At 41.5% G+C, this 17,610-nt stretch overlaps 1 protein-coding gene across 11 annotated transcripts in view; it reads right to left on the bottom strand.

Moving 5' to 3' along the window:
- LOC101842133 (NACHT, LRR and PYD domains-containing protein 5-like) overlaps positions 1-17,610 on the bottom strand; it is a 49,829-nt gene that overhangs the window by 21,826 nt on the left and 10,393 nt on the right. For 7 of the 11 annotated variants that reach the window (XM_040734178.1, XM_040734177.1, XM_040734180.1 and 4 more), the window contains 3 exons: positions 7,483-7,560; positions 5,519-5,569; positions 298-1,861 (listed from right to left, as the gene is read on the bottom strand). In XM_040734178.1, coding sequence (XP_040590112.1) covers positions 298-1,861; positions 5,519-5,569; positions 7,483-7,560 — 1,693 coding nt within the window. Of the gene's footprint in view, positions 1-297; positions 1,862-5,518; positions 5,570-7,482; positions 7,561-17,327; positions 17,367-17,610 lie in introns of all 11 variants that reach the window. The other 4 variants (XM_040734184.1, XM_040734179.1, XM_040734182.1 and 1 more) reach the window with 3 other exon arrangements.

Here is a 17,610-nt window from a genome sequence, read left to right on the forward strand (position 1 = left end):
GAGCCATCTGGTAACCTGAATACTTCTCAACACCATATCCAAGCCCAATAACGTAGAAAATTTGCTAACTGGCTTAGGATAAAGATCATGTGATTCTGGGCGTTGGTGGCACATGCCTTTAATCCCAGCTCTTGGGAGGCAGAGGCAGGAGGATCTCTGAGTTTGAGACCAGCCTGGTCTACAGGAGCTAGTTCCAGGACTGCCTCCAAAACAATAAAGAGAAACCCTGTCTCAAAAAAACAAAAACAAAAAAAAACAAAAAAAAAAAAGAAAAAGAAAAGATCATGTGACACTCACGGCTGGTGAATAACAGGACACAGCTCAATATTCATTTCCATCGAGAGGACACCTCTGACATCCACCCAGAGCGTCTCCAAGCTCTGACAATGCTGGAGACAATAGGAAGATACTGCTAAGTCCATCCTCTGGTTAACCACAATCCCCACTCCTTGGAAGCTTGTCAGGGATGAGCAAACAAATTCTTCATCCTGAGACTCAAAGAGATAGTGGAAGGCATCCAGGACATCCGTCAGGTTGGTTGCATTGGCCTGCTGACCTAGCACAGAGACCCAATGTTGGAGCACCTTCTTTACATCAGGGGACAGGGAACATCCAAGCAGAACCTCCAGGGTCCTCATTGTGTCCTTGTTCATGAGGCCAAATAAGAAACGCTTCATCCCATCGAGGTGAGTGTTAAAGTGGGTTTGCTTCAGCTCTGTTAAGCTCCTCAGATTTTTAGTGAGGCAAAAGTACTGGTTGCTTTTCCCCAGCCCTTCCAAAACATAATGTAAGGCAGCACAGAAATCCTGCAGGCTGACATGAAAGAAAACATAGCACCGTTTGGCGCTGCGGTCAACCTGCAGGATGTTCATGCGAAAGAGGGCCGAGATCTCTGACTCCTTCAGGCCGTAGGTCTGCAGGTCATCATCGTAGAACACTGATTTCTTGCTCCACACTCCCTCCGCCGCCATCCTGCACAAACCCATCAGGGTGCCTCGCTCTTCCTGACTGAGGCAGCTCTGGGAAGGCTCTCTCGGGGTGAGCTGGTGGAACACCAAGGTGGCATACAGACTAGTGAGAGTCTGGAAGACTGGGGTGCGTCTCTCTCCCAGCTCCTCCTGTATCTTCAAGGCCTCACAGACCAGCAAGCACACGGAGGGGACCTGACACTGCTCAGCGAGCCAGTGATTACCTATCACGGAACAGATGACTTGGTTTTTGCGATGGTCATCAATGATGTTCTTGAGGACTACCTGCTTCCTCATTGTCAAAGACAGCCCTTCAACCAGTATGTAGAGCGGGGACACCAGCATGGACTTGAGCTTTTGTAAGCCGGCATCTGTGGTGGTAATCAGGATAAAAGACTTGGGTAGGAGGGCCTTCTTCAGGAGGCTGTAAAGCACGATGTATATGGGCCGTTCATCCTCCCAGTCTTTACAGAGCCTCATGTCCTCCTGTAGGAGGGCAGATTCCAGACTATCAAAATCATCCATGACAAACAAGAGCCTTTCCGGTTTGGACATGATCTCTGTCACTGGAGCCTGGGAACCTGGCCACTCCCTTGAAATCAAATGTGCCAAGCTACTCTTCTCTGTCCATTTTCTGTCTTTAGAAGAGAATAAGAAGGCATAGGAGATGTCTCGGCAGAGTTTATTCTGTGCCCAGTCCAGGATGATACTTCTGGCCAAAGCCGACTTTCCAACTCCTGGCTTTCCATGTAAGACAACAGTGTGAGGCTGGACGGTTTTCTGGTAAGGCTTAAAAGCCTCAGACAACACTCGCATCTCAGGGTCATCAGAACGGACTTTCACACTCTTGTTGAGTTTCTTTGTAATGTGTGCCTTATAGACTTGCAGGTTACCTAGATGGTAGGAAGTCAGGTAAGACAGCCAAAGAAAAACAAAATTACAACAAAATCATATATTTTGTTGAAACTGACATGCATATCTACAAGATGAGTCTAACAATGGCTTAAAACATCTCGGAATAGAGGGGAGGAATCTAAATTGACTTACAGTAGCAAGGGAAGTTTAAGTGGATGAATACACTCCTTGCCTTTAATTGTTCACCACTGTGTGTACAATGAATCAAATGACTCTTTTTGCCACAAGTCAGATGGCTATGTACATATACTTGCTACTTCAGTACCTGTTTTAGAGAATAGACTCTCTTATTTGCTATGTAGCCTACAGTGACTTTGAACTTCTGGTTCTCCTGTCTCTATGTCCCAACTGCTGGGATTACTGGTGTGTACCATCATGTCCCGGTCTCATCTGGTGCTGGGGAGTGAACCCCATGGCTCTATGCACCCTGCACAAACATTCTACCAACTTGGTTACATCCATAGTCTGGCTTATTCTGAGAAATGTATTTCTAATGAGATGCAAGTAGGCTTGGCCATCTCTGGCCAGTGAGTTGTAGATATTTGCCTTTCTCCCCATTCCATCATGCCATTACTATGATTACAAGTACAATGCCATTATACTCAACTTTCTTTTTCTGAGACAGGGTTTCTCTGTGCAGCCATGGCTGTCCTTGATGCATTTAATACATCAGGCTGTCCTCCAACCCAGATCTGCCCAACTCTGACGCCTGTGGGCTGGGATTACAGGCATGCACCACCACGGCCTGGATCATACCCAACTTTTAATGTGGGTTCAGGGGTTGGGCATGTAAGGCAAGCATCCCACCTTGAGAGCCTAATCTCTATTTGCCAAATTGGACCTGTGTAATATCCTCATGTTGAACATTAGCCTTGCTAATGGATTTAGGTTTTCCCGCTGAGTCAAAAGTCCCAGGAATCCAGCCTGCAGTTGAATCCAAGTCTTCCTGTCTTTTTTCTCATCTATAGATTTAATTATTGTACTCGGGCTTCAGACTGGTCTCTGATGCCTCCCAAGTAGTCATTGCTTGTGTGTCTAACTTGTAACCCACAGAGCACCCAGATCTCATGAGTATCAGAAACTTCTTTCAAGGCACTTGCTTTATGGCACTGATCAGAGTTCAGAGTCCTCAGTGTCATGTACGTGTGCACACATATAAACAGTTTGTGAACACACATGCCGATGCAACTGCATACACACACATACACACACAGGCTTGGATGCTCACAGACCCATGCATACACACACACACACACACACACACACACACACACACACAGAGACAGAGACAGAGACACAGAGAGACCCCACAAACTATTACCTTCAAACAAAAGTTGCAGTCTATTTCTCTAAGATATATCTAAGCAAAAGCTCCCATTTTCAAGCTTACTGTTGGGCAGAGGTTGATCACATTCTACAAGTAAGTCTAATTTTGGCTATAAATTCTCTATGGAAGAGTTTGTTCATGGATAAAATGGACACATTAATTCCTTTAACAGGGTTGCTGAGTAGATGCTATGGCAACTATACTGTGTGTACCACAATGCCTAGCCCACAGTGAACTGCCTGGAATGTGAAAAGCAGAGATTCTGATTTAGAGGGTACTGGGAAGTATGAGTTTTCCAATATGGGTTGAAAAATGAGGGTATAATACACACAGGGCATGAATGGAAATTTCTGTCCTGCGCAGTCCCGTAGCTGTTTAGTCCCAAATAAACATACAGAGGCTCATATTAATTATAAACTGTTTGGCCAATGGCTGAGGCTACTTATTGGCTAGCTCTCTCATTTATTAACCCATTTCTATTAATCTGTGTACCCACAGAAGGTGTTGGCTTACCAGTGATGCCTGGGCCTCTTGCTTCCTCGGCAGTTACCTGGTGTCTCTGACTGCCCCTCCAACTACCATTTCTTTATTCCTGTTTGGGATTCCTGCCTGGCTAAATAATGCCTGTCCAAAGGTTAACACAGCTTTTTTCATCAAATAATAAGATATTCACAGCATACGAATCATAGGGCCAATATGATTATATTTGCCATTGGTACAGGCCCAAGCTGCAGTGAACCTAGAGCAGTATTTCTCAACCTTCTTAATGCTGGGACCCTTTAATACAGTTCCTCATGTTGTTGCGACACCCAAGCGTAATGTTTTTGTTGTTACTTCATAACTAATTTTGCTACTGTTATGAATCCTAATGTAAATACCTGATAATATCTGATATGTGACCTCTTTGCAAGAGTCATTTGACCCCCATGTGGGTCATGACCCACAGGCTGAGAACCACTGGTCTAGAGTTATGACTCACAGCACTGCCTCCAATCAGGCTGTTGAAGAAAGTGGGATGCACTTTGACACATTTCCTGAGTTGGTCAGACCCTCCTTTCTATCTATCGTACAGTGAAACTCTCTCACATAGGTACCATCAATGCTTTCAGTTGCTGTCTCAGTGGACACCATGTGTTTACGGCTTGATCACTAACCACCGACAAAGAGAAAAGAGCAAAAGAAAAATCTCACCAAGAGGAGGATTGAAGAATGCTGTGCAATCATGAAACACACACACACACACACACACACACACACACACACACACACACACACACACACACACACACACGAGAGAGAGAGAGAGAGAGAGAGAGATCTGAAAATTTTCTGGGTATGAGGTATGAGTGTCTGGCCTGCATGTATAAATGTACCACCATCCATGTCTGGTGTGTGCAAAGGTCAGGGGAGGCCTCAAATTACTGGTACAGGATTACATATGGCTACAAGCTACCAATGAGTGATGGGATTGAATCCTGGGCTGTTACATTAGCAGCCAGTATTCTTAACCCCTGAGCCATCTATCTCTCCAGATCTACAGTAGAATACATTTATTCATTTAATTATTTTGAGACATGGTCCCTACTATGCAGTCTTGACTGTCATGGGACTCACAGAGATCCTCCTTCCTCTGCATTCCTAGTGCTGGGATTAAAAATGTGCACCACCACATGGACCATTTTTAAAAGATTATTGTGTAAACACTGTTCTGTATACATATATTTCTACATTGACAGTACAGATGGTTTGCAATCCACATGGTTGCTTGGAATTGAACTCAGGACCCCTGGGGAGAGCAGTTAGTGCTGTTAACCTCTGAGTCATCTCTTCATCTCTCACCCAAGCACCCCTGATCAAATAGTTTGGGTAGACAACATTAAAAGCAGGAGGACGACTAGGTGTATGAAAGTAATATAGTGAAACCCATTATGTATAATCCATCATAATAAAACCACTGAAGTAAAAATACAACAGAAATCTACTTTATATGCTAATTCAAAACCTAATAAAACTTCTATTTTTGCTTAGCATAGATTGTTATTCTAAACTCTTTAGAACATTTCAAATAAACTTGTTCCTATACTTAACCTTGCAGGAATTATGGGTTATTTTGAACTTTTCATAAGTGACCACCCAACATATATTGCCTTGAGCCACATGGCTCTGTCTATGAATCTCACCACTAGGACTCACAAAAGAAGGGTTCAGGGGACAGGCCCATCACAACAGGACCCTACCTCCTATCTGAATGCCATATGCTACTCACTCAGGCTACTTATATTTTGACACAAATTATCATTTTCTTCACCTTTTGCACATGTCCCTGCTGCTGCCTCTTGTTCCTCAGTTTGCAAGGCTTCTGTAAAAGAGTGAGCAAATCCATCCTACATGATTATGTTTGTTGTTCAAAACAGATATCATCTATGTCAGCGTCCCCACCCGCGCATAGGACACAGAGGAAGAGGGGCTGAAAGAAAGAGCTGGAAGATGGGGAGGGTTGCTGAGAAATGCTGTGCTCTGCACATGTGTGAAATCACTGTTATGCACATGAAGTCACACAGCTCTGGTCACCTATACGAGACAGAGACAGTCAAAATCCCATCACATATCAGATAGGGGCTCTGGATGTTCTCTTGATAGCTGAGGAAGTATCAGCACTTGAAATCTCTTATGTTAGGGGGTGTGTCCTCTGTTTGGTTGTCCATGTGTGTGTACATGTGTGTATTTAACCATGTACTCAAGTGCTTTCATGAGAACCTGATGCTGACTTTTGGTGTCTTTTTATATCACTCTCATTCCTTCTTGTAAAAGATGTATCATCTGTCTGTCTGTCTGTCTACCTGCCCATGCATACTTTGCTCCACCCATCATTATTGCTCCACCCATCATCATCTGTTTCTCTGTGTATCCATGGCTTTCCTCACTCTGTAGACCAGACTGGCCTCAAACTCAAAGATGTGACTGCCTCTGCCTGCCAAGTGGTGAGATTAAAGGCGTGCACCACCACCATCTGGTGAAGATGTAGTCATTTATATTTGATGACTATTTTCCTGAATGTTATGCCCGTGTACTTTGTGCATGCTATGCTTGCTGAGGCCTCTTGAGAGCAGATCCCATGGAATTGGAGTTACAGATGGTTGTGTGCTGATATGGGGGTGCTGAGTACTGAATCTGGGTCATATGTAAATGTGCCCAGTGCTCTGAAATGCTGAGTCTTGTCTCTAGTACTTAATCATGTTTTTGAGCTTCTCCCTTTAAATATGAATCTTAGCAATATGGCTGGCCAGCAAGCACCATGGACCCCTCCTGTGTCTGCGTTTTCAGTGCTGGGATTAGAGGAACATACCCCTTTACTTGGCCTTTTAATATGAGTTCTGGGAACTGAACTCAGGTCCTTGTGCAGCTAACATATTACTGACTGAGCAATTTACCTCAAACTAAAACTTATTAATATAGCTAGCTATATAAGCAAACACAGATCCATGCAACTAAATGCAGTTCATATCAAGAGCCCAGCTGACTTCCAGGAAATTGTCAAAATGATTGTAAAGCTCATGATATAATCAATGGGTCCAAGAAACATCCAATTTTTGCAGATTAATGTAGAATGTCATATACACTGATTCAGTGGGAATAGTGGCATAAGGACAGGCACATAGGGTAGTTACCTAGAACTGAGGAACATCAAGTTACCCTCCCTCACCTCTATCTAGACAATTTAGTAGAATTGTGTGTGCCCATGTGTGTGATATGTGGTTAAGTGCAGGTTAGAGGTGTTCTTGCCCATAGGGATGAAAGAGGTCAACATTAGATTTCTTTCCCTCCTGAAACACTATCCTTTTAAAAAGAGGTGTTTAATTGCTTATTACATGCCAGCATGGGTGTCTGTGAGCACTAGTAACTGCAGAGAATAGAGGTATTGGATATCTTGGAGCTTGAGTTACCAATGAGTATGTGTCATCTGATGTGGGGCTGAGAACCAAACTCCAATCTCACGTGCACATACATAGCAATTCAAAGGTCTAGTTGGGATGTGGTAGCACACACCTTTTACACCAGCACTAAAGAGGCATATGCAGGTGGAACTCTGGGAGTTCGAAGCTAGCCTGGTTTACAGTGTGAGTTCCAGGACAGACTGGATTACACAGAGAAACCTTGTTTTGAAAAAACAAACAAAAACAAAAATAGTTCAGGGTCCTAATTCTTTAGGTAATACTTGAAACCATGTGGCTTTAAGTGTATTCATGTTTACACGCTGCCCTCTATGCAAACCTGTGGCCTGTCCCTCATCTGGCCCTTGGTCACTCTGGATTGGTTCTCTGTCTTCTTCTGGGTTACTCATTGAGTCTTCTGCAACAGAGAGAAAGAGAGAGCACTGTTAATAAGTCACAGTCTAAGTGCTCCACCTGGGGATGAGAATGCTCCAATGTCCAAACTACTGTGGGGAATTAGATGAAGTCTTGACCCAGTTTATGCTTGGAAGAATCTCCTAGGCCATCATGAGCACCAAGTGAATTCATTCATGTGGCCAGCAGGAGGGCTGCATGGAGGCATCCCAGACTATTTTGAGACAGTATCTTACACTATATAATTCAAGCTGGCCTAGAAATTGCTATAAAGACCAACCTGGCCTTAGTCTCAGGTCTGCTGGTCTCTACCTCCCAATCCAAGCATTGGGGTTGAAGGTGTACACTACCAAACCTGGCTCATCACTAGACTCTTGAATGGTTCTTGCTACTCAAACATGACACCTGCTTCTTGCCTCAAACACAACAAAAATGAATTAATGATCCACTTAATTGTCGCAGAGCAAGACTGAGGTTTGTGTAGCCTTAAAACAACTACTTACGTAACCCAGAATCAACCTAGATGCCGTTCAAGTGAAGTATGGATAAAGTAAATGTGGTATATTTACACAATGGAGTACTACTCAGCAGCAAAAAACAACTACTTAGAACTGGAGAGATGGTTTAGAAGTAAGAGCACTGACAGCTCTTCCAGAGGACACAGGTTCAATTCCCAGTATCCATATAGCCACAAACAACTGTCTGTAGCTCCAAGATCTAACACCCTCATACAGACATAGGTGTAGGCAAAGCACCAATGGACATAAAAACAATTATTTAAAAAAATCAACTATGTAGTATCTGAAATGCATGACACAGGAGATTCAAGATCAACAGGGTGCCTTTTTAAATAGGATTATGTCATCATAAAGAAAAAGAAACATTTGAATTACTTGACTTGATTGCAGCCAGAATCTCATGAACACAGTATCATTACAGATTGAGCCAGAGACTCATGCATGCTATGTCCATACAACTAGTAGGGATTGATGCCAGGACCTCATGAATATACACAACAACCTCCAGAAGCCAATGCATCATGCATGCCATATACACACTACCAGAGACTGATGCCAGGTTCTCTGTCATGCTAACTACACAGCAATAAAACAGACTGATTCAGAGCCTCAAGATTCTTTCTATACACAACCACTAGGGATCATCAAATGCCTAGGAAGCACAGGGAGCAGAAAGAACATGGAAAACTAGAGCAAACTACCAGGTAAAGAGCAGATGTCTCTTCCAGACCCCACCCTCCAGTGTCCCCAGCTTCAGGTGAGCTTGGCTCCCCCTGAGACCACCCACCCACCACCCATCACCCACTCCTTCAATCTTCTGGGTGCCTGCTCCTGGCATCCATAGGACCTGCTCACACAGGAAAGGCATCAGTCCTTCCAGACTTCACCATCTGGTATACCCAGCTTTAGCGTTAGGATAGAAGGAGACCAGTGCAGACAGAAGACCCCACCTGCACCCACTGGAAGAAGAGATGGGGAGAAAACAGTAAGAGCTCATTCAGCAATAGAAAGACCAACATGACTCCACCAGTATCTAGAGACCCAATGCCAGCAAGACCTGAAAAGCACAATATGGATGAAGCAGAAGAGACAGACCTTTAAAATTATTTCATGAAAATGATAGATACCCTCAAAGAGGAAATGAGGAAATCCCTTAAAGAAATAGAAGAAACAAAAAATACATGAAATGGAGGAAAAGACAAGCCAAAATTTCAAGAAACAAACAAATCTAAAGTGTACCAAAAAAAAAAAACCAACCAAATGAATGAAACAACTCAAACAGCTGAAGGATTGAAAGCTGAAATAGAAACAAAGAAAACATAGGAGGGGATGCAGGAAATAGAAAAGATGGGTAAACAATCAGGAACTACAGATGCTAGTATCACCAATAGAATACAAGAGATAGAAGAGAGAATCTCATGTGTTGAAGATTCAGAGAATATACAGTCATCAACCAAAGAAAATCTCAAAACCAACAAATCCCTAACACAAAATATCCAGGAAATATGCGACACCGTGAAGAAGCAAAACCTGAGAATAGGTATAGAAGAAGGCGAAGAAATACAGCTCAAATTTACACAAAACATTTGACAAAAATCATAGAAGAAAACTACCCTAACCTAAAGAAGGATATGCCTGTGAAAATACAAGAATCCCACAGAACACCAAAAAGGCTGGACCAGAAAAAGTCACCTTGCAATATAATAATCAAAACATCAAACCTACAGAAAAAATTAATATCAGCTAAAGAAAAAGGCCAAGTAACATATAAAGGCAGGCCTATCTGAATTATAGCAGACTTCTCAATGGAAACGATGAAAGCCAGAAGATCCTGGACAGATGTCCTACAAATGCTAAGGGAACAAGGATGCCAGCCCAGACTTCTATATCCAGCAAAGCTTTCAATTACCACACATGGAGAAATTAGAATATTCCATGAAAAAGCCAGATTTAAACAATATGTATCCATGAATCCAGTTCTGCAGAAAGTGATGGAAGGAAAACCTGGACCCAATGAAGATAACTACACTCACAAAGACATAGGCAGTAGATAATCCCACTTTACCAAACACCAAAGAAAAAGGGAGGAGAACCTACACAGAATAACACCACTACCAATAAATCAAGCACAAACAAGGATCACCAATCAATGGTCATTAATATCCCTCACCTCAATGGTCTCAACTTGCCTATAAAAAGAAACAGACTAGCAGAATGGATACAAAGGCATAACCCATCCTTCTGCTGCCTACAAGAAACACATTTCAACCTCAAAGACAGATGTTACCTCAGAGTAACCGGTTGGGAAAAGATTTTCCAATGAAAGGGACCCAAGAAACAAGCGAGTATACCAACCCTAATATCTACCAAATTAGACTACAAATTAAAAATCAAAAAAGATGATCAGCCCTTCCAGGACCCAAACTCTGGCGATAACAGCCAGCCAGGTAAACTTGGGTCTCCGGGGGAACACTCCCCATCCCCATCCTGTGCCCTACACCCATCCGCTGGATCTTCTGGGACTGCTCCTGGCATCCAGACTACCTGCCCACCCAGGAAAGACATCAGCCCTTCCAAGTCCCAACCTCCAGTGACCCCAGCCAGGCCTCAAACTCCGGCGATCCCAGCTTCAGCTTCAGGAAGGAAGAAAGACCAGTGGAAACAGAAAGACCCCCCCCACAAACACCCACTGGAATAAGAGATCGGAAGAAGACAGAATAAGCCCACTCAACAATTAAAAGACCAACATGACTCCACCAGAATCTAGGGAACCAATGCCAACAAGACCTGAAAAGCACTACATAGATGAAGCAGAGGAGACAGACCTAAAAATCATTTTATGAAGATGATAGAGACCCTCAAAGAAGAAACGAGGAAATCCCTTAAAGAAATAGAGGAAAAAACAAAAAAATCCATGTAATGGGGGAGAAAATTCGAGAAATAAGCAAATCTCTCAAAGAATCTAAAGAGTACCAAGAAAAAAAAACCAAACATATGAAGGAAACAACTCAAACAGTTGAAGGATTGAAAGCTGAAACAATAAAGGAAACACAGAATGAGGGGATGCTGGAAATGGAAAAGCTGGGTAAAGGATCAGGAACTACAGATGCAAGTATCACCAATAGAATACAAGAGATAGAAGAGAGAATCTCAGGTGTTGAAGACTCAGAGGATATACAGTCATCAACCAAAGAAAACCTCAAAACCAACAAATCCCTAACACAAAATATCCAGGAAATATGTGACACCATGAAGAAGCAAAACCTGAGAATAGGTATAGAAGAAGGCGAAGAAATACAGCTCAAAGGCACAGAAAACATTCAACAAAATCATAGAAGAAAACTTCCTTAACCTAAAGAAGGATATGCCTATGAAAATACAAGAATCTTATTGAACACCAGATAGGCTGGAACAGAAAAAGAAGTCACATCACCATATAATAATCAAAACATCAAACCTACAGAATAAGAGAAAATATTAAGAGCCGCTATAGAAAAAGGCCAAGTAACATATAAAGGCAGACCTATCTGAATTACACCTGACTTCTCAATGGAAATGATGAAAGCCAGAAGATCCTGGACAGATGTCCTACAAATGCTAAGGGAACAAGGATGCCAGCACAGACGACTATATCCAGCAAAGCTTTCAATTACCATAGATGGAGAAAAAAATATTCCATGACAAAGCCAGATTTAAACAACACATATCCATGAATCCAGCTCTACAGAAAGTGCTAGAAGGAAAACTTGGATCCAAGGAAGATAACTACACTCACAAAGACACAGGCAATATATAACACCACTTTACAAAACATTAAAAGAAAAAGGGAGGAGAAACTACACAAAATAACTTTACTACAAATAAATGAAGCACAAACAAGTATCAATCAATGGTCATTGATATCCCTCAATGTCAACAACCTCAACTTGCCTATAAAATTACAGACTAGCAGAATGGATATGAAGACAGAACCCATCCTTCTGCTGCATACAAGAAACACATCTCAACTTCAAAGACAGACAGTATCTCAAAGTAAAGGGTTTGGAAAAGATTTTCCAATGAAACAGACCCAAGAAACAAGCAGGTGTAGCAATTCTAATATCTAACAAACTAGATTTCAAATTAAAATCAAAAGAGATGAAGGGCATTTCATATTCAAAGGAAAAGTCCATCAAGATGAAGTATCAATTTTAAACATCTATGCCCCAAATACAAAGGCACCTACATTTGTGAAAGAAACATTACTAAAGCTCAAACTGCACATAAAATCTCACACACTAATAGGAGACTTCAACACTCCACTCTCACCACTAGACAGGACCTCCAGACAGAAACTTAAACAGAATAGAAGTTATGATCCAACTGTGTTTAACAGACATCTATAGAACATTCCACCCAAACACAAAGGGATATACCTTCTTTTTGGAACCACCTGAAACCTTCTCTAAAATTGACCACACAATAGGGAACATAGCAAATCTCCACAGATACAGAGGGTTATTCCAATTGTTTTGTATCTTACCAGACCACCATGCATTAAAATTAGAATTCAACAATAACAAAAATCGCAGAAACCCTACAAACTCATGGAAATTGAACAATGCACAATTGCACCATCCCTGGGTAAAGGAAGAAATACAAAAAGAAATTAAAGACTTCCTGGAATTCAATGAGAATGAAGACACAACATTTGCAAACTTATGGGAGACATTGAAAGCAGTGCTGAGAGGAAAGTTCATAGCACTAAGTGCCTACATGAAGAAACTGGAGAACAGTCATTCTAGAGAATTAATAGCACAGCTGAACGTTCTATAACAAAAAGAAGCAAACTCACCCAGGAGGAGCAGATGCCAGGAAACAAACAAATTGAGGGCTGAAATCAAGTAGAGACCAGGAAAACATTGAGAAGAATCAATGAAACATTGAGAAGAATCAATGAAACAAAGAGTTGGTTCTTTGAGAAACAAAATAGAAAACATCTGTCCAAACTAAAAGACAGAGAGAGAGCATGCTAATTAACAAAATCAGAAATAAAAAAGTGGACATAACAACAGACTCTGAGGAAAACCTGTACTCCACAAAATTAGAAGATTTGAAGGAAATGGACAATTTCCTTTATAGATATCACTTGCCAAAACTAAATCAAGAGCAGATAAACAATATAAACAGACCTATAACCATTAAGGAAATAGAAGCAGTCATCAAAAGTCTCCCAACCAAAAAAAGCCCAGGCCCAGATGGCTTCAGTGCAGAATTCTACCAGAAATTCAAAGAAGACCTAATTTCAATACTCCTCAAAGTATTCCACACAGTAGAAGCAGGAGGCTCACTGCCAAACTCTTACGAGGCTACAATTACTTTGATACCCAAGCCACACAAAGACACAACTAAGAAAGAACTATAGACCAATTTCCCTCATGAATATCGATGCAAAAATACTCAATAAAATACTCGCAAACTGGATTCAAGAACACATCAGAAAAATCATCCAACCATGATCAAGCAGGCTTCATCCCAGGAATGCAGGGATGGTTCAACATTAGAAAATCTATCAATGTAATCCACCATATAAACAAACTGTGAAAGAAAAACCACATGATCATCTCACTAGATGCTGAAAAAGCCTTTGACAAAATACAGCACCCCTTCATGATAAAGGTCCTAGAGAGATCAGGGATAACAGGAATGTACCTGAATATAATAAAAGCTATATACAGTAAACCAACAGCTAACATCAAACTAAATGGAGAGAAACTCAATGCAATTCCTCTAAAATCACGAACAAGACAAGGCTGTCTATTATCTCCATATCTCCTCAATATTGTACTTGAAGTTCTAGCTACAGCAATAAGACAACAAAAGGAGATCAAGGGGATAGAAATAGGAAAACAACAAGTCAAGCTTTCACTATTTGCAGATGATATGATAGTTTACATAAGTGACCCAAACAACTCTGCAAGGGAACTCCTAGAGCTGATAAATACCTTCAGCAATGTGGCAGGATACAAGGTAAACTCAAAAAAAATCAGTGGCCCTATTATATACAGACAATGAAGTAACTGAGAAAGAAATCAGAGAAACCTCACCCTTTACAATAGCCATAAACAGCATCAAATATCTGGGGATAATGTTAACCAAGAAAGTGAAAGACCTATGTATCAAGAACTTTGATTCTTTAAAGAAAGAAATCAAAGAGGATACCAGAAAATGGAAAGATCTCCCATGCTCTTGGATTGGTAGGATCAACATAAAAAGTGGCAGTCTTTCCAAAAGCAGTCTACAGATTCAATGCAATCCCTATCAAAATTCTGGCACAATTCTTCAGACCTGGAAAGAACATTAATCAATTTTATATGGAAAAACAAAAGACCCAAGATAGCTAAAACAATGCTATACAATAAAGGAACTTCAGGAGGCATCACCATACCTGACATCAAGCTCTATTATAGAGCTATAGTCCTGAAAACAGCTTGGTATTGACACAAAAATAGGCAGGTTGACCAATGGAACTGAATTGAAAACCCTGTTTTTGTTCCACACACCTATTAACACTTGATTTTTGACAAAGAAGCTAAAACTATACAATGGAAAAAAGAAAGTATCTTCAACAAATGATGCTGGCATAACTGGGTACTGGTATGCAGAAGACTGCAGATAGATCCATGTTTACCGCCTTGTACAAAACTTAAGTCCAAATGGATCAAAAATCTCAACATAAATGCAGCCACACTGAAATTTCTAGAAGAGAAAGTGGGAGGTACTCTTCAACGAGTTGGTACAGGAGACCACTTCCTGAACATAACACCAGTGGCACAGACACTGAGATCGACAATTAACAAATGGGATCTCCTGAAACTAAAAAGCTTCTGTAAGGCAAAGGACACAGTCAACAAGACAAAAAGGCACTCCACAGAATGGGAAAGATATTCACTAACCCCACATCTGACACAGGGCTAATCACCAAAATATACAAAGAACTCAAGAAGCAAGTCTCCAAAACACCAAAGGGTCCAATTAAAAGGTGGGGTAACGAACTAAACAGAATTCTCAATAGAGGAGGCTAAAATGGCCAAGAGATACTTAAGTGTTCAACATCCTTAGCCATTAGGGAAATACAAATCAAAACAACTTTGAGATACCATCTTACTCCTCTCAGAATGGCTAAAATCAAAAACACCGAAGACAATTTATGCTGGAGAAGATGTAGAGAGAGGGGAACACTCCTCCACTGCTGTTGGGAGTGCCAACTCTTCCAGCCACTTTGGAAAGCAGTATGGAGATTCCTCAGGAAAATGGGAATTAATCTACCACTAGACCCAGCAACTCCACTCTTAGGCATATATACAAAAGAGGCAAATTCATACAACAAGGGCATCTGCTCCACTATATTCATAGCAGCATTATTTGTAATAGCCAGAACCTGGAAGCAATCTAGATGCCCCTCAACTGAACAGTGGATAGAGAAAATGTGGTACATTTACACAATGGAGTATTACTCAGCAGAAAAAATAATGGAGTCTTCAAATTAACAGGTAAATGGATAGCACTGGAAGAAACCATCCTGAGTGAGGTAACCCAGTCACAAAAATCAAACATGGTATGTACTCACTCATATACGGATTTTAGCCATGAATCAGAAGAGTGCCAGTGTGCACTTCCAATGACACAGAGTCTGGGAAACAGGAAAGAACCTAAAAGATATGCATGGTACCCCAAGAGAAGAGAAATGAGGCAAGATACTCTGAAAGGGTGGGGAACAGGGCAAGGGGTGGGGAGGGGGAGCTGGGAAACAGAGGGGGAGAAGAGGAATAGAGAGTAGGTCACGGGGGAACAGGAAGGTTGACTGGGGGGTAGGATAGGGGAAAGAGGGAATCATAGGTTAGAAGACTGATCAGGCACCATTGTGACCGCTAGTGATCTAAAGGGATGACACCAATTGGCAAGCTAAGCAATATTGTAGAGATCACCCCGAATGCCCATTCCTGATAATGAACTTGATGTCTATAACCATCCTGGAGCCTTCATCTAGTGACTGATGGAAGCACAGGCAAACACCCAAAGTTAAACACTGAACTGAACCCAAGGAACCCAGCAACAGAGAGAGAGGAACAATGAGCAAATTGGCAAAGAATGGGCTGGCAAAACCATTAGAGACAGCTGATCTGAACAGGGGAGAGCTCTTGGACCCCAGACTAACAGCTGGGAGGCCAGCATGGGATTGATCCAGACCCCGTGAATGTGAGAGTCAGTGAGGAGGCCTGGGCAACCTATGGAGTCCTGAGCAGTGTATCGGTGTTTATCCCTCGAATACTAATAGATATCGTGTGTCCATAACACAAAGACGGATGCTCTCTCAGCCTGGACTCTTAGGGGAGTGCCTGGCCCCTACCCTGAGTGAAATGACAGACTCTAGATATCCCCTATGTGGAAGGAATTGGCAATAGGGTGGGAGATTGGGGGGATGGTAGGGGGTGCAGGAAGAGGGGAGGGAGAGGGAACTGGGATTACTTGTAAAACAAGCTATTTAAAATTTAAAAATTAAAAATTCAAAAAGAAGGCTATTTCATATTCAAAGGACAAGTCCATCAAGTTGAAGTCTCAATTTTGAACATCTATGCCCCAATTACAAAGGCACCCACATTCGTGAAAGAAACATTAAAGCTCAAATCGCACATAAAATGTCACACACTAGAAGTAGGAGACTTCAACACTCTACTCTCACTGTTAGACAGGGCCTCCAGACATATACTTAAACAAAAGAACTAATAGAAGTTATGATCCAACTGGGTTTAACAGATAATTATAGAACAATCCACCCAAACGCAAAGGGATATACCTTCTACTTGGCACCACATGGAACATTCTCCAAAATCGGCATCATAATAGGAAAGATATCAAATCTCCACAGATACAAAAAATGTAATAACCCCCTGTATCTTATCAGACCACCATGCATTAAAATTAAAATTCAATAATAAAACAAATCACAGAAACCCTACAAACTCACGGAAAATTGAACAATGCACAATTGCACTATCGCTGGGTAAAGGAAGAAATACAAAAAGAAGTTAAAGACTTCCTGGAATTCAGTGAGAATGAGGACACAACATATGCAAACTTATGGGACACTTTGAAAGCAGAGCTGAGAGGAAAGTTCATAGCACTAAGTGCCCACATGAAGAAACTAGAGAACAGTCACAATAGAGAATTAATAGTACAACTAAATGCTCTAGAAGAAAAAGAACAAACTTACCCAAGAGGAGTAGACTCTAGGAAATAATCAAATTGAGGCCTGAAAAAAATCAAGCAGAAACCAGGAAAACATTGCAAAGAATCAATGAAACAAAGAGTTGCTTCTTTGAGAAAAATCAACCAGGTAGAGAAACCTTTGTCTAAATTAACCAAAGGACACAGAGAGCATGTTAATTAACAAAATCAGAAATTAAAGTCTAATACCCTGAAATAAACACTGAGGTCAATGTGAATAGAGGTATAAGGACAGGCACATAGGGTAGTTACCTAGAACTGAGGAACAT

Source organism: Mesocricetus auratus, unplaced genomic scaffold, assembly GCF_017639785.1.
Source record: "Mesocricetus auratus isolate SY011 unplaced genomic scaffold, BCM_Maur_2.0 Super-Scaffold_100037, whole genome shotgun sequence".
NCBI classification, from domain to species: Eukaryota; Metazoa; Chordata; class Mammalia; order Rodentia; family Cricetidae; genus Mesocricetus; species Mesocricetus auratus.